This window comes from Peromyscus maniculatus, chromosome 1 (genome assembly GCF_049852395.1).
Source record: "Peromyscus maniculatus bairdii isolate BWxNUB_F1_BW_parent chromosome 1, HU_Pman_BW_mat_3.1, whole genome shotgun sequence".
In the NCBI taxonomy this organism is placed as follows: domain Eukaryota; kingdom Metazoa; phylum Chordata; class Mammalia; order Rodentia; family Cricetidae; genus Peromyscus; species Peromyscus maniculatus.
Window position 1 is genome coordinate 158,960,718 of NC_134852.1, and position 21,090 is coordinate 158,981,807.

The window sequence follows — 21,090 nt, forward strand, 5'->3', positions numbered from 1 at the left end:
TAATGGGATCTGATGCCCTCCTCTGGCCTGCAGGCGTACATGCAGACAGACCACTCATACTGAAAAAAAAAAAACAAGTCAATCAAACACACTCACATAAACATCAGAAGAAGAAGAAGAAGAAGAAGAAGAAGAAGAAGAAGAAGAAGAAGAAGAAGAAGAAGAAGAAGAAGAAGAAGAAGAAGAAGAAGAAGAAGAAGAAGAAGAAGAAAAGGAAGGAGACGACTGTAATGGCTCCAGCCTGCAACACCGCAACAGTATTTGAGAGGTGGAAGCCAGCAGCCTGGGCTGCAGAACAGGGTGTTGTCTCAGAACACACACGGTGGCAGAATGCTCGTGTGGCATGTGCACCATGAACAAAAGGCAAGCAAGGAGAAGGGGCGGGGGGGGGGGGGGGAGGAATAGAAGAGTAAAGGGTTGGGTGGGAGAGAAACACCAAGCATTACTGCCAGGTTGGAGTCGTTAACCGTCAGAACCATGGACAGAGCCAGGGCTGCCTTTAAGGGGCCCTTGACCGGGGTGGGGGATGGGGGGAGGTTTCAGGTCTCACGGAGGTGACTCACATCAGGAGAGATTCAGACCTCCTTTGGATGAGGGCTTGTCTGTGCCTCTGGGGTAATTCCCACCCAGCAGCCAGGAGAGGACTCCTGAGGACTGTGTCTGTATGGTCTGTGCGCCGATTTTCATTCCCTTGCACAAGAGTCTGCAGCCTCTCATCTTTTTAAATCAGTGAATGCTCAAGTCTCCCTAGGGAGACTTGCCCGGATTTCACAGAGCCAATGGCTGTCCCCACCCCCCGAAGACTTCCTGTCTGTCCTAGGCTTGTGTTTATGTAGCATGGAGGCCATGGGTCATCTCCCACAGAGGCAGCCCATCATCACCCATCCAGCACACTCTGCATATTGCCTAGTGATTCATAACACAAAACCTGACTAACAGGAAGTGGAAGGGCACACAGACCCATGACTGATGGAGTACCCTGCCTCCATAAGTCCTTCCATTTCCAGGTTGTTTTAAAATCGGAAGACCTGCCTTAGGGAATGGCAGTGAGCACTGAAGGAGTATACCACGGTGCTGTGCATGATGCCTGGCACACAGTAGGTGCCATTAAGCGGCTGGTACCTGCCTGGGCCGTGCCTAGCATGAGCAGGTGGGGGGCGGGGAAAAGCATGCCTAGACATCCCGCCCATTAGGGACTCAAGTGTGGTCCTGCAAGAACTAAGGAAAGGAGGCTGCGACCTGGCTCAGCTAGTAAAGGCGCTTGCAGGAGAAGCCTAATGGCCTGAGTTCGATTCCCAGAACCTACAAGGTGGAAGGAAGAGAAATGCCTCCTGTGAACTGTCTTTTACACGCGCACGCGCGCACACACACACACACACACACACACACACAGAAAAACAACAAACAACAACAAAAAGGAGAACTCCACAGCACACTGCGGCCAACTCAGAGAGTCCATATGCGCGGAAAGGTCAGGAGGCTGCGCATAAGGCCCGAGACTGTGCGCGCTTGCACAGGTTTTAGTTTTGTGGAACCCACCGCGCTTCAGACCCGCGCGTGCGCAGAGGATAAGGCGGGAAGGGCTGCGCTTGCGCAGGAGGATTTGTCTGGAGGCCAAGTTCCGAGAGACTGGCTCGCGAGGCCGGGGCCTGCCGTCTTGGGGGCCGGCGTCCTCTCTTTGAGACGAGGTTTCTGAGCGGGAGCGCAAGCGTGGCCACTTTTCTGAGGTGCTCGAGGACCCCTCGTCAGTGTGCGGGTGAGAAAGTGTGGCCAAGCCTGCGCTTCGAGGCGGAGGTAACCGCCCGCCGTCTGGGGTCCCGTGAGTCTGGCTGGAGGGAGTTTCGGGGGGGCGCACTCGTCAGCCCCTGGAGTGATCCGTGCCGCGGGGCCCCCCGTCGGACCCCCGCCAGGCGTCCCGCGGGTTGGATGGACCGCGGCTGGAGGTCGGAGGGTGTGGAGAGCTGGGGAGGCAGCGAGGGGATGGCCATGACCGTGAGCACCGGCCACCACCGAGTCTCAGGCAGCCTCCAGGACCCCCGACTCCAGACGGCGACCGGCTCAGAGATGGCGAGAACCCTTGTCTTCTGGGCTGCCGAGGACTGGTCTTCAGCCCCACCACTCCTGAGGTGGGGCCATGTTGTCTGTGACACCTGTTCAGCGCTCCAGCTTCCCCCACCCAACCCCTCTGCACAGCAATGTCCAGATAATCAAAGGGCTCGTTCTGGTTTATAACCACTCCCTAGTCAAGGCTATCAGTTGCCATGAAAAAAAAAAAAAAAAAAAAAAAGACTTCCTCCATTGAAATGTTTTCCTGTCACAACATGGGTTGTTTTTGTCATTTTGTTTTGTTTTGCTTTCTTTATTGTTTGGTGGTTTTGTTCTTTTTTTTTTTTTTTATTTTTCTTTATTTATTTACTTTTTTTTTTTTTTTTTTTTTAGTATGGTTTTGTGTTTTGGAGTCTCATGGAGTCAGGGTTTCATGTAGCCCAAGTTGGCCCAAAATTCAACATATAGCTAAGGTTTGATTCTCAGCACCCATACAGGGGTCACGACTATCAGTAACTCCAGTTCCAGGGGATGTGATGTCCTCTTCTGGCGTCTGTGGGCACTAAATTCTCTGTGGTGCACAGAAATACATAGAGGCAAAACACCCGTACACACAAAATAATAACAATAACACACAAAAACAACAATGATATTTAAAGAAAAAACAAAGAATTTATTTTCCAAGACACCCTTTTTTTTTCCCCAGGAAGGGCATGTATACATCTTCAGTTAGGTGTTGGAGTAACTGTTCAGTAACTGGGGATCTCTCTTTGTTTGCTCTTTTTTAATATTTATTTCTCTTCTCGATTTTCATGCGTGGGTGGTGTGCATGTGTATTTACATGTATTTACATGTGTGTGGTGTGCATGTGTATTTACACGTGTGTGGTGTGCGTGTGTATTTACATGTATTTACATGTATTTACACGTGTGTGGTGTGCATGTGTATTTACATGTATACTGGGCAGAAGGCTGTCGTTGGAATTAGCCTCCGTCCCTCTTCCACCTCATTAATTGAGGCGAAGTCTCTCCATCAAACCCAGAGCTTGTCAGTACAATTAGTCTGGCTAGTGAGCTTGTGCTGGAGAGCCCTGTCCCTGCCTCTGAGGCAGGCATCGCAAGCCGCCGGGCATTTACCTGGGTTCTGGAGACCCTGACTCTGCTCCTCATATAGCAGGGCACACACTTCGACCCTTGAGCCGTCTCCCCAGCTCGCTTTCCTTTTTTGAGTCAGGGTCTGACTCTTGAGGTCAAGCCGCCATCAAACTTACAGCAGTTCTTCATCCTCCTGGTGTTCGGTTAGGATTACAGGTGTGAACCAGGACACGTGGCTGGGGGAGTCATTCTTGACTGATCCTTTTCCTTCACCTTGTCAAGTCACCGAATCACGAGTGGGTATCTTTCAAGTCACTCTACATTTCAGCTTTCTTTTTCTTTTTTCTTCTGGTTTTTTGAGACAGGGTTTCTCTGTATAGCTCTGGATGTCCTTGAATTCATTCTGTAGATCAGGCTGGTCTTGAATTCAAAGATTCACCTGCCTCTGCCTTCCCAGTGCTGGGATTAAAGGCAGGAGCCACCACTGCCCTTCTTCAGCTCTACTTTTAGCACTAAAGATCATGCTACCATTAGCTTCTGTCTGGAACTACAAATGTCTCCTTAATCTGATCCTTTTCACCTTCTCTGTTCCAGGTTATCTTAGTTACTGTTCTCTTGCTGTGAAGAGACACCATGACCAAGGCAACTCTCATAAAGGAAAGCATTTAATAGGGGGCTTGCTTACAGTTTCAGAGGGTTAGTATCACGGGAGTATGGTGGCGTGCAGGCACGATGCTGGAGAAGTAACTGAGAGCTGCATCCTGATCTACAGGCAGCAGGCCAAGAGAGATACACTGGGCCTGCTGTGGGTGTTTGAAATCTCAAAGCCCACCCACAACAACACACTTACTCCAAGGCCACACCTACTCCAATAAGGGCACACATTCTAATTCTTCTTATCCTTCTCAAACAGTCTGCCAACTGCAGATCACGCATTCAAATATATGAGCCTATAGGGGCCATTCTCATTCAAACTACCACACAGGTTTATTTTTTTATTCCCCCCCCATTACAACCAGTAAACTGGACAGCAGTAATCCCAGAACTTGAAAGGTAGAGGCAAGAGAGTTGGGAGTTCAAGGTCATCCTTAGGTACAGTTAAAGGCCAGCCAGGACTACTTGAGAATCTGTGTCAAAACAACAAAGCAAAAGAAAACCAACCATCCAGTTTGTGTGTGTGTTACATACATGTTAATATGAGACTGTACACAGATGAGTACAGATGTACAGGCACGTGTTTGAGCAGAGGCCCAGAGGTCTTTCTTATGCCCTTCAGTGCTTCCTTTCTGATTTAGGATAGGCTGCATGATCCATAACCATCCTCATAAGGAAGGCCTTTGTCCCTTCTCTGCATTTCCTCCCTAGATGATCTCATCCCTTCTAACAGCTTCAAGTACCACTGAAACACGGATGACTCCCTTTTACATTTCCATCCTGATTTCCATCCTTGCACAGTAGGACACTGCCTCCTCAGCATAACCAGATCTTGCCAGACTTAACAGAAACAACTATGGGTTCTGTCTCCCAGAACTCTTTCTTGAGTCCTCAGTAAAGAATAAGCACTATTGCTTACCCAGTTTCCAAAAGCCATCATTGATTCCCATATCCAGCCTTCCATTAATGTCAAATCTATCTCAAGTCCAGTCATTCACTACAAAAGCTGCAGGTCCAGGTCAGGAGCAGCTTTCTCCTGGAGTAACAGCAGCTTTCTGACTGCCTCTCAGCTTCCGTTCTTGTGTTTACAGCCCTTTTCACCTTAGCAGCCAGATATGAAAATGCCTGAAGCAGGGCCAGTGAGACGGTTCAGGGGTAGAGGGCACCTCCTGACCATCCTGACAGCTGAGTTCCATCTAGGGTCCCACTCGGCAGGGCTGACGTCTGACCTGCCTGTGTGTGCTGTGGCACATGCACACCCACAAACAACAAAACCCACAAACAACAAACAAAAGTCTGAGGTTAAAAGTGTGTGCCACTGTACGTGGCTGTTTGCCTAGTCTTAACTTGGATGTCTAACTCTGTCCAAATCAGATGACCTCATGGCAGGCCTGTCGTGTGTGTGTGTGTGTGTGTGTGTGTGTGTGTGTGTGTGTGTGTGTGTGTGTGTGTAGTCAGGACAGAGCCTGGAGCTTCATGCACGCTAAGCAAGTACTCTATACTTGATCCTTTGTTTCCATGTACTTAGAATTTAAAACTGTCTCACTGAATTGCTTAGGTTGGCCTTGAACTTGCTATATTCCTATCAGGTCTTGAATTTGGAATCCTGTGTCAGCCTCCAGAGTAGCTGAGATTATAGGCCTGTATCTCCAGGCCTTTTCAAGTCTATCTTCATAAACTTAGTGAGTACAATTATTATATCCCAAATATCTCACCAAAATTTGTATTAAAGCTAGTAAAATATTTCAGATTTTCTAAGTGAATTTTTTTCCTTATATAAAAGGCTTTTTTTTAATTTAAGTTTTTCTTTTCTTTTTTAAGACAGGGTTTTGCTGTGTAGCCCAGGCTGGCTTTGAATTTGCAACAATCCTCCTACCTCAGCTTCTTCGGCTAGAATTACAGGCAGGAGACCGCACACCCAGCTTCAGCTCCCTGTCAAGAACAAAGGTGTGTATTTTGGGAGCTTTCGTTCACACTTCCTTGTTCCTTTCTTCTGTCTCTAAGGCCCTTGAGTTATGTATCTCAGAGATGCAGGGCTTATAGCCCAACATTGTAAAAGATGCTTTCTTTTTTTAGCTGAAGGTATTCTTTTGCCATTTTCCCTTCTAAAACTATGGACTTTGCCTCACTTTCTTTTATAATTTTCTAGTTTACTACTTTAAGCAGTGGGCCCAGTTGGTATAACCAAAAATAAAACATCCCCAATTACCTGTAGTTTTAAATCTAAATGAATTTTAGGTCCCTGGGACAGGTAGAAATTTGAGAGTGCTACAGTGAAGTCAGTGTGATATGAACGCTAATAGACAGGTTGGTCTTCAGGTCATAGGCCACAAATGGTGGGTGACAGAAGGCAGCGGAAACAAATGATTCTTACGTACATACATATACAGGAAAAGTCACATCAGCAGCTTGGTTCGGTTAGGAGAGGCCGAGCCCCTTGGAAGGGAGCTCATATGTGACCCTTTCAGGTTTCAGCACCAGATGTGTAAAATGAAGTCATGACTGCTCCAAGGTATGGTTGAGGGGAAGGTTTTTATTGAAGATACAAGGGAGAGAACAACCAGAGGCATCTGGAAGAGTACAGAAGAGGAAGAGAAAGGAGTAGACATGACCAGTAGACTGAACCGGCCATGAGAGGAGAGAGGACAGTGTGGAGAGCCAGAGAGAGGAGCTCAAGAGGACCAAGAGAGGGCATGGCTAAAATGGTAGGGTTATACAGGGATGAGAAGCTGGAAAAGTAAGCCCATGAGCTGGAGACAATTAGTGTGAGGGGCAGAGTGAGAAGAGCTGGGAGGAGCCAGGATGCAAGCATGCTCTTTGGTGTGCTAATAGGCCCCACAGTTAGCCATTTGTTCAGTTTCTTTTGGACTTGACATTGGGCAGGACAGAGATGAGAAAACGCTGTTTTCCAGAATAGGAACACAGTCTGTTGAGCAGAGCTGGTTTCCATTGGTTTTCAGTATGGCTAAGGGAGATGTGGAAGACACACTCAGGTACAGTGAGGAATTTAAGAGTTTGACTCCTTCTGGTTTATTGAGTTGTCCACCAAAACCTTTTAATTTCATTTTCAGGGTAGCTTTGCAACTATTAAGTTTACCCTTTCCTGCTAAACAAAACCAAATCTGGCACAGCTCTAAAGGCAAAACTTACCACAGAGAGGCCACTTTTAAAGGTTATGTTTACTAGAAAGAACAGGAATAAACAGGTAAAAGAACAGAATGATCTCAAAAATTGTGGAAGTTTCCAAGAATCTGGACTAGATCATCAGTCTCTTCCTGTCCTTTTTCCTTGAGACAGGATCTTACTATGTAGACCAGGCTGCTCTGGATCTCACAGAGATCCGCCTACCTCTGCCTCTGGAGAGTTGGGATTCAAGGCTTGCGCCACTACCGTGCAACTTAACACTGTTTTTTGTTTTGTTTTGTTTTTCTAGATAGGGATTCTCTGTGTAGTCCTGGCTGTCCTGGAACTCGCTTTGTAGACCAGGCCTCAAACTCACAGAGATCTGCCTGCCTCTGCCCCCTGAGTGCTGGGACTAAAAAGAGTTCTTTACTGACTACCCAGTGCTAAAGACTACATTTAACGTGTGCTTTCTTTCATTAGTCTTCATGATTAGTCTACAGGTGGAGGAAATGAAGTTTTGTTTGAAAATGAATTTTTGTTTTGTTGAGACAAGGTCTCTCTAAGTAGCCCTGGCTATCCTGGAACTCACTATGTAGACCAGGCTGGTTGGTATCAAACTCATAGAGATCATTTTGCCTCTATTGAGATTAAAGATATATACCACTCACCATGCCCAGCTCTTGAATATACATCTTGAAGAGAAATATATTTTAACTCTTCATATCCAAAATTATAATTTTTAATAACCACTAATCTAAAAAGTTTATATTTTGGCCTGATTATTTGAACCCAGAATGAGTTTGCCTAGAGTTACCTGAGTCAAGAGAGTGCCCAGAGATATACTTTAATAAAATGACTAAATGATGATAGGCTGTAGTGGAAATTTTGTGGACCAAAGGAATTATAATCTTAGTAATCCGGTCTAGACCTGCTTCCATACAGGACTATGTGAGCCTGAAAAGTATTTCTTCCTTTGGCGAAGTGGCTTCTCTCCAATGCCCTCTGAAATTACACACTCTGAACTTAAGTGTCCTGTCTGTGAATCTCTAGTTCAGTTGTTCTCAACCTTCCTAATGCTGTGACTCTTTAATACAGTTCCTCATGTTGTGATGACCCCTAACCATAAAATTATTTTCATTGCTGTTGCATAATTGTAATTTTACTGCTGTTATTAATCATAATGTAAATATCTGATATGCGGGCTATCTGATATGCAACCCCTGTGGAATGAATGGTTCTACTCCCAGAGGGGTCGTGACCTACAGTTGAGAACCACTGCTCTAGTTGGAAATACAGGCTTTCAGAGATTCTGACTCTACTTCAGCAATAATGGGAAGATCTCTTGAGACTACCAAGGACTTGGAAAGAGAAGGAGAAAGTGGTCACATGCCCTTGATCTCAGTCCTGAAAGCTGGGTTTGTAACACTAATAGGATTCTCCTACATTGTTGTCCACACTCACTTGTGTTCTCAGTAGCCTACCAGGTTAGGTCTGCTGTGCAAATGTATGTTGAATAAATGTAGACACTCTTTATTCTCCAATGCTGTAGAGAATTTTTCCTCCAGATATGTTTAGTGGCTGCGCAACCCTACTGTTATCTTCCATGGCAACTTGTGTTATCCTCATTACCATTCAGTCCCACATTAAGTTCTGTACTGACCCAGATGTTTCTGTATGTGAAACAAATTACTCAAACCTTGAAAAATCTTTCTTAGATGTTGTTTAAATCTAATATTTGGGAATCTCATGTCAGATTGTGTGTCTATGTTAAGGTTTTTTTTTGTTTTGTTTTGTTTTTGGTTTTTTGAGACAGGGTTTCTCTGTGTAGCTTTGGAGCCTGTCCTGGAACTCTCTCTGTAGCCCAGGCTGGCCTCGAACTCACAGAGATTTGTCTGCCTCTGCCTCACAGGTGCTGGGATTAAAGGTGTGTGCCACCACTGCCCAATCCAGTTTTGCTCTCTTAAATTGGCTTTGCTGTTATTTTCTTTTTAAATTATTTATTTTATTTTGTGTGCATTGGTGTTTTGCTTGCATATATGTGTGAGGGTGTCAGATCTTGGAGTTACAGACAGTTGTTAGCTGCATGTGGGTGCTGGGAATTGAACCCAGGTCTTCTGGAAGAGCAGTCAGTGCTCTCAGCTGCGGTCTCTCCAACCCCAAATTACTTTTCTTGTAAAGCATTAAGAGAAAACCTCTTCAATAATAAGGGTTGGTGTGTGTGTGTGTGTGTGTGTGTGTGTGTGTGTGTGTGTGTGTGTGTGTATAGGGGTGTCAGTGGATAATAGTGTTCCATCTGTAATCATGAAGATGTGAGTTTGAATCCTCAGCACCCATATAAAAACCCAGGCATGGCTACACTTGCTTATAACCCCAGCATTGAGGGTATGGAAGTGGGGACAGGGAATGGGGACAGGAGGATGCTGGGAGCTCACTGGTTAGCCAGCCTAGCCAAAACAGGAAGCTTCTGGTTCAGTGAGAAACCTGGTCTGGAGGCAGAAAGGCAGAGATTGATGGAGGAAAACTCCAAATGTCCTGCTCTGGCTTCCACATCACACACACAGGAGCACCCACCCACACAGTCATGTGTGCACCATACACACGTGCACAGAAATCCATCATTAATGGCTGGTGCTTAGAGAACATCTTGGGGTTTGTGAGGTGGCTATTTAGAACAGTATTTCATTTATTCCTGCAATTCCAGGAGTAGGTAGAATCATTGCCGTATCTGCTGTAGAAACTAAGAAATGAAGAGGCTGAGCTACTGCTCAGGACCTAATTTCTATGAAGCAGACGTCAAACGTTCCAGCACTGGAAGGCCAAGGCAGGAGGATTTCGAATTCCAGGCCAGCCTGGGCTACAAAGTGAGATCCTGTTTGGGAAAAGAAAAAAACAAAACAAAACAAACTCTACTTTTCTTCTTTGTTTCCTTCTGTCATGACTTGTAGTCACCCACAAATGGGTCGAGAATCCGACCTCTATTCTATAAGGTCCCGTCAACCTAATAGTAGTTCCTGGCACCTAGTGTCGCCATGACGACAGTTGTCAAAGTTGGAAAATAACCCTGTGAAATCCTTGAGGCACTGCTGCCATCTGGGTGTTTTGGAGTATGCTGTCTACTCTTTATTTTCAAATGAGCTAATTAGTGTGTGGTGTCTGCATCTGAAGCAGGCAGCCAGCAACTCATAGGAACAGGCCTCAGCTAGAAGAGAATTGTTCTCAGCCAGCCAGCTGTGGTGCAGGACATGGAGTTTCCTCTTGGGACAGTCATCTTTCTTTTGCTCAGGCGCCCCTAGGTCTTAGGTTATGCGGAGGTCACTGCGTCTTCAACTCTGAAGAACTGAGTTTCTGTGGCAGTAACCAAAGCCTCACCAGGTGGGCCCCCTACCTCCTTAGAAAATCCGTCTGGAGCCCAAACTGATCCCCTTTACCTTGGATTCCTGCCATGCCTCGGGCAAGGGACGTTCACCACTTTTTTTCTCAGGATGTGCATTGCATTTCCCCTCTGGTAACTTTGCAGTTGGCAACAACTGCTTTTCATTTTTGACTGAAATTCTAGTCTAAATAGTCCCTGCTCCAACCACCTCCCATTCCGCTCCCAAACAGCCGGGATCAGACACCGGGGGATCTCCTTACTGTCAGCTCAGACTTGAACTTGGGAAATTCCAGGACATTCCGTTTCCTTGGCACATAGCTTTTATAATTCTGCTGTATAAGATTCTTTGCTGCTGAATAGAAATGGTGTAAGATAACACAGAGGAAAAATAATGAAAATAGTACAGAATGTGGTGGTGCATGCCTGTAATCCCAGCACTCGGGGATACTGATGCAGGAGGATTGTTGTGAATGAGAGACAAGTCTGGACTACATTAGCCATATTAAGGAGCTCAAGGCTTTGCTGGGATGCATATAGAAACCCTGTTTCAAATAACCAAAAAAGAAAATAAGAAAAAAACCTTACATGAATGTCTATATGATTTTACTATTTACAAAATGATTTTATGCTTATTATCTTGGTTTCTTCCTCTTTGTAACTAGAAGGTGGGCTAACAGAATGATTGATGGACATACACTCCTTCGATAGTGCTTCAGTTCCTAGTCTGTCAAGTCTACACTAGTTGCATAGGCTTGTGACAAGTCAGATAAATACATAATGAGCATTTAGCGTAGGGTGTAGCAAAAGTAGTTTTTTATTGGTCACCGTGACACACTCTATAGCCCCAACTATTCAGAAGGCTGAGGCAAGAAGATCACTTGAGCTCAGTAGCTCTGGGCCTGTACTGGATGGTTTTGTGTGTCAATTTGACACACACTATAGAGTCACCAGAGGAAGGAGCCTTAGCTGAGGAAATGCCTCCTTGAGATCCAGCTGTAAGGCATTTTCTTATTTAGTGACCAATGGGGGAGGACCCAGCCCATGGTGGGTGGGGCTCTATCCCTGGGCTCTTGGTCCTGGGTTCTATGAGAAGGTAGGCTGAGCAAGCCATGGGAAGCCAGGCAGTAAGCAGCACCCCTCCATGACCTCTGTGTGCATCAGCTCCTGCCTCCAGGATCTGCCCTAGTTGAGTTCCTGTCCTGACTTCCTTCAGTGATGAACAGCAACGCTGAAGTATAAGCCTAATAAACTCTTTTCTTCACAATTTGCTTTTTGGTTATGGTGTTTGGCCGAAGCAATAGAAACCCTAACTAAGACAGACTGGGTAACATAGGAAGACCCATCTTCAAAACAAAACAAAATACAATAACAAAAACCCTATTGTTCCAGCCCTTGGGAGTTAGAGGACTGAGGATCAGTTCAAGGTCATGCTCAGGAATATAGGGTGTTCAAGGCCAACCTAAACTACATAGGACCCTGTGTTCAAAAAGCAAAAATAACTGTTGTTACTGTGTAAGAAAACTAAGGCTCAAGCTTGAGGCTGGAGGATTGCCATGAATTTGAAGGCAGCCTAGGCTACATTGTTCCAGGCCAGCCCGGGTTACAAAGTAAGAACTTGTCTGAAATTTTTGTATTAAAGAGGGAAAGGAAAGATGGAGAAGAGAGGAGAGACTGACATGCAGAAATCAAGTAGGGACATTAGGACTGAGATTCAAACCAAGATTCTCTTTTGTGCCTGTTCTGTTTATTACATCTCAGTTGCTTCTTCTAAAATCAAAGTCCGAGAGTTGAATATAGGAAACTTTGATCCTTGAAAACTGTGGACCTATTTATTATTTAAAATTCTGCATGTAAAGGCCAAGGGACTGCAGCATTTATATCTCTACTTTAAAAAGAAGGGAGCCACAGAAAAGCCCTAGTAATTTAGAAAATTGGTGTCCTTGATTTTGTCTCTGAGCTCATGCCAAATGTGACCTGTCTTGGTTTGCTTTTTATTGGTGCCATAAGTCTCCATGACCAAAAGCACCTTGGATGAAGGGGTCTATTTGGCTTATCAGGGAAAGCCAAGGCAGGAACTGAAGCAGATACCATGCAGGACTGGTCTACCAAATTGCTCCCCCTGGCTTGCTCAAGTCTACTTTTCCCACACAAGCCAGGACCATCTGCGGAGGGATGGCATTTCCCATAATGGGCTGGGTCCTCCCACATCAGTCACTAATCAAGACAATAACTCACAGACTTGCCCACAGGCCAATCTGATGGAAGCATTGAGGTTCCCTCTTCTAGATGATTCTAGGTTATGCCAAGTTAACAAAGCAAACAAACAAACAAAAAAAAACAACAAAATAAAAACACAACTAACCAACACAGTCATAAAATTCAAACTTGAATGTTGTCTTTTTGCCTTTATATAGATGTGGGTCCAACACACCATTTATTTTCACTGACTAGGTAGGAAAACGGTCCAGGTAATCAATAGCAGTGCTGAGTGAGCCTGGTTCTTGGGCACTAGTACTGTGTTGAACATTTACCCTTCAAGAGATGCTGCAGATTGACAGGCTTTCTTTCCTATATTTAAGGAGCCATCTTTTGAGACAGGCTTTCTCTCTGTAGCTTTGGAGCTTGTCCTGGACCTCGCTCTGCAGACCAAGCTGGTCTTGAACTCACAGATCCACCTGGCTCTGCCTCCCAAGTGCTGGGATTAAAGGCATGCGCCACCACCACTGGGCTCATCTTTTGCTTTTTATTGATTAATATTTCTATTTTTTTTAGGCTACCATCAAGAAACAATGAGTTTAAAACCGTTCACCTACCCATTTCCAGAGACAAGGTTCCTTCATGCAGGACCCAATGTGTATAAGTTCAAAATCAGATACGGCGACAGTATCAGGTAATTTGAAAGGTATAGGAAGATAGCTCATGCTAGCACAGGCAGTGCATTCCTCCAGGTCATCATGTCTTTGCCTGGCTCAGTCCAGGGGAGTGACTGCAGTAGCACCTGGTCAGGCTTTCCCAGGTCCTTAGTATTCATTATATTTGTTATTGATATACTTTCCTAAAGTAGGGACAGTATGCCTTTGAGAAGATATTTCTCAGAACTTTTTCAGCTTGTCCTTGTCTCAAAACCACCATGAATCAATCAATCAATTGTAAATAGGTCTGGAGAAATTATTTGTCATTTAAGAGCACTGACTTCTCTTCCACATTCAGGTTCTGTTTCCCGAACCTATGTGGTAACCTCTTCTGTAACTTTCGTTCCAGTGGGTCTGATGGCCTGCTAGCCTAGCCTCCACAGGTACCACGTGCATGTGGTTCACAGACATACATACAGGCAAAACGCCCATATGCATAAGATAAAAATAGGGCCTGAAGAGATGACTCAGCAGCTGAGTAGGTATTACTCTCCCAAAGGACCAGAATAAGATTTCCCGAACCCAGCACTCAGGAGGCAGAGACAGGGGGATCTCTGAGTTTGAGGCCGGCCTGGTCTACAGAGTGAGTTCCAGGACAGGCACCAAAACTACACAGAGAAACCCTGTCTTGAAAAACAAAAACAACAACAACAAAAAAAAATTTTTCAAAGGACACTAAAAAGCCAAAACAATTATAAAAAATAGCCAAGTTGGGTTCGTATTTTCATACCTTACTTTTTTGTTGTTTGGCTTATGGTTTTGTTTTGAGACAGGTCTGGCTGTGTAGCCCTGGCCCCAAACCTGTGGTCCTCTTGTTTAGCCCCTGGATGCTGGAATCAAAAGTAGACACCACCATATTCAGGTTTTTATGTTTTGGTTTTTGTTTTTTTAAGATTTATTAGCTGGGGACTGGAGAGATGGCTCAGTGGTTAAGAGCACTAGCTGCTTCTTCCACAGGACCCAGGTTCAATTCCTAGCACTCACATGGCAGCTCACAACTGTCTGAAACTCCAGTTTCAGGGGATCTGACACCCTCACAGAGACATACATGAAGGCAAAACACCAATGCACATAAAATAAATGTTAAAAGAAAAAAAAAGATTTGTTAGCCATGTGGTGGTGGTGCATACCTTTGATCCCAGCACTCAGGAGGCAGAGGCAGGTGGATCTCTGTGAGTTTGAGGCCAGCCTGGTCTACAGAGTGAGTTCCAGGACAGCCAGTACTATTACATAGAAAAACCCTGTCTTGGGGGGGAAATAGATAATTTTTTTTAAAATTTTCTCTCAAAAGCCCAAAACTTATTATTGACAACAAATACTGCCAGTTGTTTCCTTGAATTTGATGTGCTTGCTTTATTGACATTTGAGGAAATGTTAACCTCACAGAGCTGAAGAACAGACGATTTGTTTATCACCTAATTATTTAAGTAAAACATTATTGCATGAAAAGAGCAGCTCATTCTGTTTGCAACTTAAAGTGTCACACATGTTCTTTTCCTCGGTGCTTCTTGTTTTTCTATGTACTGTATCAGGATTCTCTAGAGGAGCAGAACTCAGGGAATGAAGCTGTATACAGATGCATACATACACATATATACATATATACATACACACATATACACACACACATACATATATATATGTATGTATGTATGTATGTATGTATATATTTGAATGAAGGGAATTTATTAGACTGGCTTACAGGCTGTGGTCCAGCTAGTCCAACAATGGCTGTCTCCCAATGGAAGGTCCAAGAATCCAGTAGGTATCAGTCCCTGAGGCTGGCTGTCTCGGTTGGTCTTCCATACATACCTGACTCTTGAAGTGGACTCTAATGCCAGTGAAGGAATGGACTTGACAGCAAGAACGAGAGCGAGCAGGCAGAGAGAACAAGTGTCCTTCTTCCATGTCCTTTCTATAGGCGGCCAGCAGAAGGTGTGGCCCAGATTAAAGTGGGTCTTCCCACCTCAGAAGATCTGGATTAAAAGTGGGTCTTCCCACCTCAGAAGATCTGGATTAAAAGTGGGTCTTCCCATGCCAGGCGGTGGTGGCACACGCCTTTAATCCCAGGACTTGGGAGGCAGGGCCAGGCGGATCTCTGTGAGTTCAAGGCCAGCCTGGGCTACAGAGTAAGTTCCAGGAAAGGCACAAAGCTACACAGAGAAACCCTGTCTCAAAAAAACCAAAAAAAAGGGGCTGGAGAGATGGCTCAGAGGTTAAGAGCACTGACTGCTCTTCCAGAGGTCCTGAGTTCAATTCCCAGCAACAACACAGTGGCTCACAACCATCTATAATGAGATCTGCACCCTCTTCTGTGTACATAATAAATAAATAAATCTTTTTTTAAAAAAGTGGGTCTTCCCACTTCAAATGATTTAATTAAGAAAATTTCTCACAGTTGTACCCACTCACTTGGGTTTTGATTATTTCCACAGTAGTCAAGCTGACAGCCAAGAATAGCCATCACACATACCTTAAAAGAAACAGTATGGCCTTTAATCCCAGCACTCGGGAGGCAGAGCCAGGCGGATCTCTGTGAGTTCGAGGCCAGCCTGGGCTACCAAGTGAGCTCCAGGAAAGGCGCAAAGCTACGCAGAGAAACCCTGTCTCAAAAAAAAAAGAAAAGAAAAGAAAAGAAACAGTATGGGATGGGAGACTAGAGAGATGGCACAGTGGATAAGAGCATTGGCTGCTCTTGCATAGCACCAGCACCCATAATCAACTGTAACTTAAATCTAAGGAGATACTATGCCCTCTTCCCATAGATGGGTACTTCACACATGTGATGCATAGAATACATGTAGGCAAAACATCCATACACATAAAATAAAAAATAGGGAGTAAATGTAAGTTAAAAAAAATTTAAGATACAATGAAGCCCAGTTTGATGGTATATTTCTTAAATCTCAGCACTTAGGAGGCAGAAACAGGTGGATCTCTGTGAGTTTGAGGCCAGCCTGGTCTACAGAGTAAGTTTGTGGATAGCCAAAGCCATACAATGGGACCCTGTCTTAAGGAAAAAGAAAGAATATCTCCCGAATCTCATAAAAATTTATGTTTCTATTTATCAGTTAAAAAAATTTTTTTTTGAGACAGGGTTTCTTGAAGCCCAGGCCAACTTCGTTCACTGTGTAGCTGAGTCTAGTCTTAAACTCCTGGTCCGTCTGCCTCCACCTCTCAGGTTCTGGGATTACAGGCATGTGCCACCATGCTTGGCAGTTCAAATAAATTTAAATAGTGGGCTTAAAGTGTGGCTCAGGGGTAGAATATTTGCACTGGTTATCCAAAGCCCTAGGTCTAATGCTCTGAGCCCCTCCAATTCAGCACTTTTAAAAATGCTCTGGAGCATTAGTAACCTTTGCATCAGGACTATAAGGTCTTGGAAGTTTAACAGAGAAGACTGGGGGTGGGGAAACAACTGCTGCTCAAACTACACCGTGTAAGGCGAGCACTGGGTCAGCCAGACTGTAACGTATCTGGTTTCTTTAGTGCCACAGAGCAGATGCTGGACACGGCTGACTGTCTTATGGTACCTATCTGTTTACCTTCTAGAGGAGAAGAAATAGAGGACAAGGAAGTCATCATCCAGGAGCTGGAGGTAGGAACAAATCAGACAACTTCTGAAGAAATTATTTACTCCTCAAACCAAGGAAGAATCCATACCAGACTTCTATTATTTCCCTCAAAGTGAGTCACAAACTCCACCTGGTAAATTGGTATCTCAGTGCAAAGAAGCCACTTTTTCCAGGAAATGTTAAAGCCCGTATCCTTTCTCAAGTCTCACTAAGGTATGAGCGCCTTTGAGATTGGCTGTTGTTTGTTTTCACGAGGGTTCCCAGACAGGGCAGCTCTGTTGTGGCAGTTGGCACTGAGCAGCTTCCGGAGGACTGCTGCCTTCCAAGGCTCTGCGAATGCCACGATCCCAACCACCTCCTGGTGTTTGACGTTCAGGAAACTGGGCAGTAAATACACTGACAAGTGGCTGTGTCTTCACTCTAATTGGAAGCATTTGCCATTGCTTTGTTCCAAGTTCATGTTCATTCCTTTTCTGCACAGCTCTGCTTGTTAGAGATTTCCAGAAAGAAGACTGAGCAGGGATACAGCTTTGTAAACTGGTCAAAGTATTGGGCCAGCAGTTATAGTCTTGGGGACCTGGTCCTATGTCCCAGTCTGTCCCTTCACCTGTCAAATGAGGTTAACTTGTTTCCAGGATTATGGTACGGATTTCAAATAGATGTGTCCAATACCTGCCACACATCCAGGCTAGAAAACATTTGCATGCATTTATGTGCATATTAAAGTTTGAAAGCTGCTTTTTTGTTTGTTTTGGTTTTGGTTTATTTTTGGACACAGGGTCTCGGTATATATTACTGCCTGGCCTGGAACTTGTGTAGACCAAGCTGGCTTTGAGCTTTCAGAGAACCTTCTGCCTCTGCCTCTGCCTCTGCCTCTGCCTCCCAAGTACTGGGATTTCAAGCATGAGCTTCCACTGTTAGTCCTTTCCATGAATTTGTGGGTGAGTACATGTGTGTTTTATTTTTTGCAGCAAGGTCTCATATATCCCAGGCTAGCCTGTGTATCTGAGGATATCCTTGCACTCCTGGTCCTCCTGCCTGTGTGTATCACCCTGGGTGTGTTGTAGGTATATATCTCTACACCTGGTTTATACAGTGCTAGAGATTGAACCTAGGACTTCATGTATACTAAGTAATGACTCTACCATCTATGTTGCATCCCCAACTCTTTTTTTCAATTTTTATTTATTTATTTTATGTATATGGGTACTTTGCCTGTGTGTTTATCTGTTTACCACGTGTGTGTCAGGTGTCTGAAGGGACCAAAAGAGGGCATCGGATCCATTGAGACTAGAATTACAGATGGTTGTGAGTCACCATAAAGGTGTTGGGAATTGAACCCTGTTCCCCTGGAAGAACCTCTGAGCCATCTCTCCAGCCCACTCTCTTGGTTTTTGAGACAGGATCTTATTTGGTAGTAGCCCTTGCTAGACTGGTACTGTCTGGTACTGTCATGAAGCCCAGAAATAACCTGGAACTAATGGCAATTCTCCTGCTTCAGCTTTCTAAGTGCTAGAGTTAAAAGTATGCACTATTATGCCCGGCTGCAAAGTTTTTTTTTTTGTTTTTGTTTTCTTTTTGTTTTTAAGACAGGGTTTCTCTGTGTAGAAGTCCTAACTATCTTGGAACTGGCTCTGTAGCTCAGGCTGGCATCGAATGCACAGAGTTTCACCTGCCCATGCCTCCCGAGTGCTGGGATTAAAGGTGTGCACCACCACTGCCAACGAAAAGCATTTTTTTTTAAAAATGTTGAGACAAGATCTCACTATGAAGCCTAGGTTGGCCCTGAATTCATAATCCTCCTCCTGCCTTGGCCTCCCAACTGCTGTGATTATATGCCACCATATCTAGCAGCAAAATACTTTTTATACATTTTCTTTTATTTTTTCAAATTTTATTTATTTATTTTATGTATGTGAATGTTTTGCCTGTATGCATGTCTGTGTAACACCCATGTGCTCAGTGCTTGCAGAGGCAGAAGAGGGTGTTGGATCCTTTAGAACTAGAGTTACAGATTGTGAACAGCCATGTGAGTGCTGGAAATCAAACCAGGGTCCTCTAGAGCAGCCCATGCTCTTTGCCACTGAGCCATCTCTCCAGCCCTACATGTTCTTTCACTCCTTATTAGTTTTAGGGACAAATATTATCATTCTCTTTTGTTCCTTTAGAAAATATTAACTGGAGCTGGGCAGTGGTGGCACACACCTTTAATCTTAGTACTCAGGAAGCAGAGGCAGGCGGATCTCTATGAATTTGAGGCTAGCCTGGGCTACAGAGTGAGTTCCAGGAAAGGTGCCAAAGCTACACAGAGAAACCCTGTCTCAGAAAGAAAGGAAGGAAGGAAGGAAGGAAGGAAGGAAGGAAGGAAGGAAGGAAGGAAGGAAGGAAGGAAGGAAGGAAGGAAGAAAATATTAACTGAGAATTAGTGTAGCCTAATGATTTAAAATGTCAGCTCTAGAGGCTGAAAAAGTACCTACCACAAAAGCATGAGGACCTGAGTTCAGATCCTCAGCACCCATAAAAGCTGAGGTCAGCACTCTGTGACCCCAGTGCCAGGGAGGCAGAGACACTGGATCCCTATTACTCATAGACTGGCTAGCTTCACCAAATCAATGAGCTCCAGCTTCAGTGAGGAACCCTGTGTCTAAAACTAAGAGGAGAGATGAAGGAAGACACTCAGGATCAACTCTGGGCTTCTCTATGTGTGCGCAGGTGCATGTGGACACGTGCACATAATCACAGAACACATGTATACGCCAAAGAAACTGGCCACCATAAAGAGTGTTAGGCTACTATTATAAACAATACACCACGTTAGTATAGCAGGTACAACAATAAATGATAGTTTCTGTTTCCTGAGACCCAAACTTGAGGAAAAAACCATGCTTACAAAAGTGAAATTATGCCTGGTGGTGGTGGTGGTGGTGGTGGTGGTGGTGGTGGTGGTGGTGGTGGTGGTGCATGCCTTTAATCCCAGCACTTGGAAAGGAGAGACAGGCAGATCTCTGAGTTTGAGGCCAGCGTGGTCTACAAAGCAAGTTCCAGGATAGCCAGGGCTACACAGAGAAATCCTATCTTGAACCCCTCCCCCACTAAACAAAGTAAAATTACAAAAGTTGGGACTTAAAATCAGAATTTTTTTCCATAGGAAAAAAATGGTTGCTGGGTAGTGGTAGCACATGCTTTTAATTCCAGCACTTGGGAGAAAGAGGCAGTCGGATCTCTGAGTTCCAAAACAAAACAAAACAAGAATGGTCTTGGGAGAGGGATCTAGTTAAGTGGAAAGAACCCATGACAACAAGGCCTACATTCAGTCACAATATCCACTCCTCCTCCTCCTAGAAAAAGTCATAGAAATTTGTTGTTGTTGTTGTTTTTGAGACAGGGTTTCGCTGTGTAGCCCTGGCTATCCTGCCTGCCTCTGCCTCCCAAGTGCTGAGATTAAAGTGTGTGTCACTACCATCTGGCCATAGAAGATGTCTTTTTTTTTTTTTTTTTTTTTTTTTTTTGGTTTTTCGAGACAGGGTTTCTCTGTGTAGCTTTGCACCTTTCCTGGAACTCACTTGGTAGCCCAGGCTGGCCTCAAACTCACAGAGATCCGCCTGCCTCTGCCTCCCAAGTGCTGGGATTAAAGGCGTGCGCCGCCACCACCGCCCGGCTAGAAGATGTCTTTTAAAACACATTTCTTTCGTGGATGTATGTGTGGGCCCCACAATGCACATGTGGAGGCCAGAGGACAGCTTGCAGGAGTTGGTTCTCTCCTATCACTGGGGTGTCAGGGGTTAAACTCAGGTTCTCAAACCTGGTGACAGGAAGTCTCTCCCTGAGCCAGCCCGTGGTCCAAGTAGTCATTTTATAATACCAAAATATTTAGACTAAGGAGCATAGATTAATTACGGACTGTAAGACAAATTGCTAAATGGTCTTATTAATAAAAACCTGGAGCCAGATATTGGGGTGCACAAATAAAATATTACCACATTTTCCGTTTTTGTCTAAAATAAAAAAATTATAACTAATATAAGAAACACTATATACGATAAATACAATAACTATATACAATTTATACAGGCAGTAAATACACCAACAATATCTAGTTCATTTGCATTTGACAAATTCAGTGGAAATTTTCCATTATCTATCCTATTTTGGTGTGGGGCCAGATGTAAGACGAATTGCTAAACAGTCTTATTAATAAAAACCTGGAGCCAGATATTGAGGTGCACAAATAAAATATCACCACAACGGACTAATCAATTACTAGGTAAAGCAAGGTCTCGAGAAATGGCTCAGTGGTTAAGAGCACTGGCTGC

At 44.5% G+C, this 21,090-nt stretch overlaps 1 protein-coding gene across 5 annotated transcripts in view; it reads left to right on the top strand.

Annotated features, from left to right (window-relative positions):
- Positions 1–1,572: 1,572 nt before the first annotated feature.
- Positions 1,573–21,090, top strand: part of Majin (membrane anchored junction protein) — a 32,270-nt gene continuing 12,752 nt past the window's right edge. Inside the window, exons 1-4 of one of the 5 annotated variants that reach the window (XM_042259664.2) lie at positions 5,384–5,476; positions 5,616–5,741; positions 13,063–13,180; positions 16,755–16,800. In XM_042259664.2, coding sequence (XP_042115598.2) covers positions 13,080–13,180; positions 16,755–16,800 — 147 coding nt within the window. In that variant the 5' untranslated portion in view covers positions 5,384–5,476; positions 5,616–5,741; positions 13,063–13,079. Of the gene's footprint in view, positions 1,795–5,383; positions 5,477–5,615; positions 5,742–13,061; positions 13,193–16,754; positions 16,801–21,090 lie in introns of those variants that run through there. The other 4 variants (XM_006980686.4, XM_076557910.1, XM_042259677.2 and 1 more) reach the window with 4 other exon arrangements.